The sequence below is a fragment of the Nanorana parkeri genome, unplaced genomic scaffold, assembly GCF_000935625.1.
Source record: "Nanorana parkeri isolate BGI_ZX_2015 unplaced genomic scaffold, ASM93562v1 scaffold43, whole genome shotgun sequence".
NCBI lineage: Eukaryota > Metazoa > Chordata > Amphibia > Anura > Dicroglossidae > Nanorana > Nanorana parkeri.
Window position 1 is genome coordinate 837,370 of NW_017306311.1, and position 8,656 is coordinate 846,025.

The following is an 8,656-nucleotide window of genomic DNA, read 5'->3' on the forward strand; positions in this document are numbered from 1 at the left end:
CAGCTTCAAAAACATGTCTTTACAATATTTGTGCATAGCTCCCAATGTGTCAGGGCATTTAAAAGGTATACGAACCTTGACAATGAACTTCTTGTATTTGCTCTCTCTTGGTCTGTTAAATATTTTAAGCTTTTAGTTCTCCATTCAATAGGAGAACAAAGTACATATTGATCTCACCAAAAACCTATGTACCTAAGCTGCACTAATGTCTCAGACTCTGCTATCGGCCCTGCCCAGTTCACTTCTGTGGGCTACAGAACACCTTTTCCTTAAGTTATGGAGATGAGGAGAGGGGGAGGTGTTCTGTTACCTAAATAAGGAGCGAGCAGCTTAGAGTGACCACGCTGCTCCTCCATAGTACACTGAGCGAGCATTGTTGTCAAGCTAGGGCAGGATGTGTGTTACTGGGAAGATCAGCAGGAAAAAAAAAGAATAAATGCCTAAAAGAAGAACACTAGTACAGCCATCACATCTAAAGTGTGGTTAGCTGCAGTATATTACATTGTGGTCTTGTGTTTATATATACTTCATGCCAAGCCCTAGGCCGGCTTAAATTGTGCTGAAATATTTTCCATATTTAGACTTAACAGACCCTTCTGCATTAAAGCCATAAAAATGTCTACTTCATTCACCCATTTAAGACTTATGAGTGTCTCTCTTGTAATCTCTTTGTACTAGTAACCTTTTGAATATGGTGGCATTCCATTAAACTGCATTTTTCATTCTTTTCCCTTTTTTTCCACTACCCAACAGAATTCTACACTGACAATTGAAGAATTTCATTCCAAACTGCAAGAAGCGACCAACTTTCCACTGCGACCCTTTGTCATCCCATTTTTGAAGGTATTGCACAGTTCATTGATCTGGAAAGGATTTCAAACCTTATTGTTGCTAGGTCACAAATGTGTGTTTTACTGTTTTGCTTTTTAAGAGAGAAAATGGAAAATAAATCTGAGGTGTAAGCACTGCACAGTGACGGAAGTGCTTATCTAGGTGACTTTCTGCCCTTTCACTTTTCTTTGTGTTATTTACGGTTATGGGGCGTAAAAGGGACATGATTGAATAATTTAGGAGGTTTTAGCCTTCTATTGAAAATCTATGGTAGAAAAGCTGGACTTTATAGAAGGGATGATAATAGCTACATTTATCATAGTTATGGTTTTAATGTTTACTCTTAATTCTGACAATTAAAGGGGGTGCCCATAAAAAATGACCCCACTTAAGGAATGGAAATCTTCATGCAGTGGCAAGACTTAGTCTTTGCCCATGACTGTATTTCACTGAAAGGACTGAACTCAAAATAAATGTAAATAAACTATTGCACCTTCTTACCGCGGTATTTACTAAATGGTGCACATGGCACCACTGCATATCTCTACATGGAGAGTTTAGAATCATATTGAAATCCTTATTGATTTTAGGTAGATATATTGATGAAAGGAACTAATGGTAGCACACAGGCTTAGTGGTTAGCACTTCTGCCTTTGCCCACTAGGGTTCTTGGATTGAATCCCAACCAGGACCCTATCTGAATGGAGTTTAGCATGTTCGCTCTGGGCTTGAGTTCCTCCAGGTACTCCAGTTTCCCCCCACACTCCAAAGGTGTCCTGGTAGGTTAAATGGCTCCTGTCTAAATTGTCTCTAGTATGTGTATGTATGTGTGTGAGATAGGGACCTTAGATTGTAAGCTCCTCATGAGCAAGGAGTGATGTGATTGTGCAATACATAAAGTGATGCATAAATTGTCAGTGCTGTGTAAATACCTGTAGTAATAATAATATACTGTACAGTATGACTTCATTTTTATAGAAACAACACAACAATTATTGTTTACCTGAGAATTTTATTAGCTGTTGATCCTGCCAGTAGATCAGTTGATTTTCAGCAGGGTGACAACATAGTTCATGCTGCGATGAAACCAGGACAACTTTGTTACTCTCTGGATATGTAGTTTTAGATGGACTTTAGGCTACTAAGAAATTAAAACTCAACCACAGCTAGCACTTTTGAATAGTCACAGCAATAGCAACATATTTTTTGTTTTGGAAACAATATATTAATAAAATATGCCTGTTGTTTATTGTTTGACCATAGGGGTCTAAGCACCATCTTCCAGTGTTAGGGCCCATGAACTTCTATTGGAGTGCTCACTCTTGAGAGAATATTCATAATCCAAGGGAGAAGCGATGCACCAAGGTCCTAAGCAGTTGCTCTTTGTTAGAAAGTAGCCAGTTAACAGAGGGCAAAGTCAATCGAAATGCTGTTGTCCCAGAGGCCACTCACAGTAGTGTTAAGGTCCACTCCCGGGAGACCAGATGAGAGGCCATGCCACACACAGGGCTCCCCTCCACAGGTGGTGCCAGCTGGTTCTGCAGCCTTTTCCCTTTCTGGAGTGCTTAGTCCTCAGAGGAGTACAGCAGCTCATTTCTCCCTGATTCTCACAGCTCGATAAGCAACTCAGTCCTCTCTTAGATGGGGTCAGCGATCTTAGTAATTGCAGCTATGCTTTGCTCACGCAGCAGCTCTCTTCTTTCAGGGTAACTGCTCAACATGGCACAGTTCAGTCCTGGTACTAAGAACATTCCTCTGTCCAGTCACTCTGCCTGGCACAGCAGCTAACACCACAGTCCTCATGGCTCTCTTCTCTGCACCACAGCATGACTCTGCAACACAACATATCACAGTATTGCAGTTTATGGTTCACTGCTTTCCTGCCATGTATAGCAGCACAGCCTCTTCTCTGCCCAGCTCACCACCCAGTCCACCCTGCACACTGGTCTCTCAGTAGCCTTGCTAAGCAATGGCTCTCCTTCCCCAATTCAGGCGCTTCTAGCTGGGGCTAAATTGCCGGATTCTGGCTGAAGGTAATAATAATCCCAGTTACTTTATTAAAGGACAGCTTAATTAAAGGTTTAGAGTAACATACTGTTCAACAAACTCAAGAGAATGGCAACATTATTTGGGCTTCCATTAGTTCCGGTAGGAGCAGAGATGCCTCAAAAGGTAGAAATTCTGGAGGCCTGAAAAACATGAACCGTTAAAACTAGATATAGAAAACAGAGATTTCATGAACCAGAGTGTACATTTTATCAAATGAAAAGCTTCTGCTTAATTATGTTATTTAGTTGTAATGTTCAACAAAAACGTAATTAGCAAACTGTTTTCATAACTCTTATGTGTCTTAAACCCGAGTTAGGAGTCTCTGAGACTTAGCTGTGTTCTCGGGCTCTGTGCGTATTTCATCATACTACAGAAAAGCAGCAGTACATATGTATAGCACATTACTTTCTAATCTTATGCTAATAGAACTCACACAAAAACACTCTTCTGCCAAGCCGAATTACACAAAATGGCAGACACGCAGGCACTAAAATGTTTCACTAAAGAAATGTCAAAAAGTGTCTCATTGAGTGGGATCTTTACATAAGTGTAGCCACTTTTTAGAAAGGTAACTTCATTATGGCAATACTAGCTATAGCTACCGGTATATAGCAGCTATATGTCAGTATAAGTAAAGAAAGCCTTGCAACGCAGATGTGTTTCTAGGCTACATATCAGACTATCTAAGATGTGTCAATTTATGACAGGGCTTTATCAGAAGTCTTTTGAAGACTAAGCTGGTAAAGGTGTATGATGCCCTGCATCCCTTTAATTACATTGCAGTAGGCTTTTCTTGTCAAATGTGCTGTCTCCCTTGACTGCTTAGTAAAGAAATGAGATTTGAAGCTGCCCGTATTTCTTACCGACTTGTGAACTTTAGGAAAATAAGGGTGGCACTGTGTTTACTACCATTCCCCTCATTCTCTCTACACAGTTTGTGGTACAAGCATTTGTGTTTTTGTTTTCTATTTAATGCACAGCTATCCTAAACACTCAAGGGTTTTACACAAACAGGAATGTTGGCACACTCATTTGCTTAGTGCACAGTCCCTTATCCAAAATATTGCTATGGTTCTCTAACAGAGCTTTCTTCAGGTTGTGAATATATGTTTTACCATTGAAGGGCTTCCTCTATGCTCACTGTAATGGGTGTGTGTAGGACAAAAGACAATTCAAATTCATAGGAGCATACCTGAATATAGGGTTCGGTCTGAAATGTACTCACTGCCCTCCTGTGTAGTCATAAGAAAACTGCATTGATCCCTAAAGGGGTTATATAAATGGCAGAGCTTCTTTGCATGAATAGGCCTTTTTATCCCACCGTTTCACACTTTTTATTGTAGCTCCATGTAATGGTGCTCAAACTGTCTATCCCCGGAAAATCACAGACCAATAGCAGTTTTGCCCCTGCTCATTGTCACATCACGCCGCTCATCCTAACCATTCAAGCGGAGCCTCATTGGCATCACTTGAGACAAAAGCAAGACCAATGGCTCATTTCCATTCCAGAACCCCTGAATTGCTAGGATGACCAGTAGTGAAAATGAGGGTCCTCCTCTATCTTGCACCTGGCCCAACCAAGTGCTTGCAGGTGACATAGCTTACTTATATGAGTCCCTGTGTAGCAGTACAGATAGTAAATGCAACTGTAGTCCTTAAACTTCTAATTAAGCAGAAATTTGTTTTTGAGCATCTCAGTTTGAATGTACAAATGACAGCTCAACATTACAAGGGATAATGCAGCTAGAGGGACTTAGAGGAAGTAGTAAAATGCACTACATATTTTTACAGTTGGAGTACATGCAGTAATCATCAAAGCAAAGTTTAATGAGCAAAGGTAAATTTAATGAGGCACAGATAACAAAATCTCCATTACCCTATTCTTTTTTAGGATATTACATTTTGTCATCATGGGGTGCTTACCTGAAATGATTTGTTTCCCATAAACACATGGGTTATCACAAGACATGCTCATGATTTGTCCAGTTCTTGAGAGGGTATCACGTATGGATTGTCACAGGCAGGTCTCTCACCAGGAGTGATGGTTGCCAAGGCCTGACTCCCTTGAATTGCTGCATTTCAAAGCCATTGTTAACGGGCTATAGTGAATAGCCCGTACAGCAGCCCTTCGATTCAACTGAACCGAAGGGGTCCTGGGGCCGAAGCTAGCCGAAGGATCAGCCGAAGCTACGGCTAGATCCTTCAGCAGCTTCGTGAATAGACCCGTAAGACATGCTTGCCATGTCCCAACTGGCACAGTCAACACTTGAATCTGGGGCATCAGTTGCCTTTACGTGGCCCCAATATGGCCACCCTCATACAGTAGGAACGTTTTTAAAATGAAAACGGGAATCTATTTGGTTGCTATGGGTGACCCATTTTTTTCTTATTTTCCAGTTTTCTGGGAACACTCTTGTTTTTCCACTTCACGGCATATTTTAAATATTAAACAGGAATGTTTATAAAAACACTCATCATGCTTGCTTCATAAAAGGATGCTTTCTGTATGAATTTCATCATGTTAACATCATTTCCTCTGTGAATACGAATGGTTTCTATGTTTTGTAAAAAAAAAAAAAAATGCTTCTCTTCAGGGTCAAATTGGCTGCCACAAAAATAAAAAAAAAAAAGAAAAAAGCTTACAAGGACACTTCCACATTCTTCCATCGGAGCTGTGCGCCATATGGTCGCCATATCATTTACTTTGGATCACTGGAATCAAAGATGCAACTTTTTTTTTTCTAATTTTAGTGCTTTTCCTCAAAGGAGACATTAATGACAAAAACCATATGGTTGTGGGAACACGGGGCCTTAATAAGTGCATTCAAACGCAGCTGTAACAATATGCATTAAAATCTTGTTTTCATTAAGCTAATGCAACCCGCAGACCCGCGATTCCATTCTACGTTTATGGAGAAACATTTACTGGAAGGATATTAGACACCATCCTAATTACCTAATCTGGCACCAGAACTAGAACAAACAAAATTGCTTTGTATTACCATTTTTTTTTAAATTGAAAGAAGATGTTTATAGAAATGCTGAATAAAAAAAAAAAAGGAAGGAAGGCTTTAACCGTGTCATACTTACTTTTTACATTTGTCAATAGCAGCATTTCTGTTTTTTATTAGTGCTAAATCTGGAAGGCATTGCTGCATTTTAAAACAACCCCAATTAATTTTTTTGCTTCAATTGGTTTGCTTCTCTTAAGAAATTATATAGTGCCCTGCTAAAATCACACTGTCACCAAAGGACCACTTGTAAATGAAGCGCAGCCTGTAAAAGAAAAGCATCAATGCTTACCTTATTGGTATAAGAATATAGCTCCTCCTGCAGCACCCTGTATTTCCTCTCAACCCTATGTCACTATAGGACCTGTGAACCAGTGGGAGGAACCACAGTGTGGGGTTGAAGGAGATTGTAGTCACACACCCACAGGTGTCAGCTACCAGCAGTGGCCACTGGAGCAGCAAATCATTTAAAGACATAGGCTGCTAGAAAGGTATGCTATTCTTTTACAGACGGTGCTTAGTTTACAAGTGACTCTGGGGTGACAAGGTCTCTTTAAAGGGGAACTGTCACAAGAGAAATACCTGCGTTGTTCTGAAGTCACTTGCAGTGCACTCGTTTCAGACCGTTGTCCTGAAAGATAAGCATGAGAGGCCCGCAAATATATGCAGTCATGCAAAGACATGAAGATCATCGTTTCATAAGGCTGAATGTGTTTTGATTCGGCTTCTTTCATCTCATGTTGATGGACACTTTTCTGCTTGGGTGTCTGAGATTTCCCTGTAGACTAACCTACTGCAGCTACTGGACCGGATGTAGAAACTCTCTTAGCGTCATTTCATTGATTGAATTATGATTATGGTTGCGCCAATACTGTGCCACGTGTAATGGTATATGAACAGATTATGTAATGTGCGGCTTTTGGATGATATTAAGAAACAGATGCTTTTATGTTTTTCATAAATCTTAAGTAATTGAGCGTTGTGGCGCCAATAAAGCCCCATTTATTTCAAGCTTTCTCATGTCTACCTATAGATGTAAACATGACTGATAATGATGCTTAAGTCCTCAGTAGGCCAAATAATTGGCCCTCCTCCAGCCAGAATTACAGTTCAGTCTCCGTCCATTTTCTCTAGTGTTTTGCTGATCTGCCATCCTGCAATTCACACATTAAATATACGGATATTAACAAGTGTTATATATTTTTTACATTAGGAATTTATTTTTGTCATACAATTTTCGTAAGCTTTAGATTTCAGGTTCAAGTAGAATGTGCTGCTGTGCAGTCAGTGAATAGCAGTTGGTCCTGGCTCACATCCAGTTATCCTTTGCCAAAAAGTCATCTGTACACAACATGGGCAGCATGTTAGTCATTTTTCCTAATTACCATTTAGGAATTTTTCTCTGTGAGACTGCAGAAATAAATGTATTTTCTTAGTATAATACCACTGTATTTGTCATATATTTCACTGGTGTCTGTGAAATATTATCGGATTTGCAGAGGATAACATCTCCACTCGTCAGCTTTGCTGTTTGTGGCAAAGGAGTACTAGGGCTTTATCATGGAAATATAAAATAACTTTTAAAGGGGATCTGTCACCTACACACAATAGCACATTAAACCTATTTCTGAACCCACTTAGTACACAACTAAACCTGTTCATTAACCAAGTCATGGCTGTACAGTTCTGTCTACACGCACCCTTTTATATATGGGGTAATTCACTCCATGCAGCCAAAGTGTCACTTGAGTGACAGCCCTGTAGTTGCTGAGAACACTCATTCAAGATGGAGGCGCCTAAAGCAATCTCAGAGGTTTAGGATGTCCACACAAGGAAGGCATTTATAGGTAATTAACATGCATACAATATGTAAAATTCACATGATCCAGACTCACATGTACCATAACTCTGCCCATCAACAGGTCACAACTGGTACTAATGTCTTTCTATGCATTGCTTCTGTTACAAAACGAACAGGGCTATTCACAAAAGGGTGAAGAGTTTGGAGAAGGCAGAAGAGGTGAACAGTCTAGACCAGAATAGCTGATTTGGAAACATTCTTCAATTCAGCTAATGTTTTCAGTTCATCTATGTTGTCTTAGATTGTTCACTTCTCCAAACTCTTCACCCTTTTGTGAATAACCCTGTAAAACTTTAATAAGAAAATGGATTAAACAAAAAATGCACATACAGTATATTTTTATGGTAAGATTGGTAAGATTGTTGTTGAAATCAATGATATAGTGACACAGTCTTGTCTTCCAAAACTATATAAATAGCATGTTGTTACCTGATTGTATAGGTATCATTTACAGGGATTGTTATAGGGACTTAATAGAGGGGATATAGTATATGTGTTGGATGTGTATTTAGTTGCCATCTAAGCTAATACAAATGTAAAAAAATCATAATTATAAGGGTGTGTACACTTTCTATGACCTTCATATATATGTAGCGCAGTGGCAGTGATGTTCTTTATCCCATAGGGTTTGTGCACTTTCTATAATCTTTTTATATATAGGGGTCTATTCACAAAGCTGCCGAAGGATCTGGCCGTAGCTTCGGCCGATCCTTCGGCTAGCTTCGGCACCAGGACCCCTTTGGTTCAGGAGAGCCGAGGGGGTGCTGTACGGCTATTCACAATAGCCCGTACAGCTCCCGATCACGGCCGAGCGGCTCAGTCGAGCGCTGAGCCGTGCTGAAAGACGAAGCTGACCGAGCGGCCGGCCATTGGCCGGCCGACAGCCTGCTTCTGACAGCTGGGC

General features: G+C 40.2%; 1 protein-coding gene across 3 annotated transcripts in view; it reads left to right on the forward strand.

Annotated features, from left to right (window-relative positions):
* Positions 1–8,656, forward strand: part of RUNX1T1 (RUNX1 translocation partner 1) — a 111,945-nt gene that overhangs the window by 63,641 nt on the left and 39,648 nt on the right. For all 3 annotated transcript variants that reach the window (XM_018572234.1, XM_018572246.1, XM_018572239.1), the window contains exon 4: positions 754–843. In XM_018572234.1, coding sequence (XP_018427736.1) covers positions 754–843 — 90 coding nt within the window. The remainder of the gene's footprint in view (positions 1–753; positions 844–8,656) is intronic.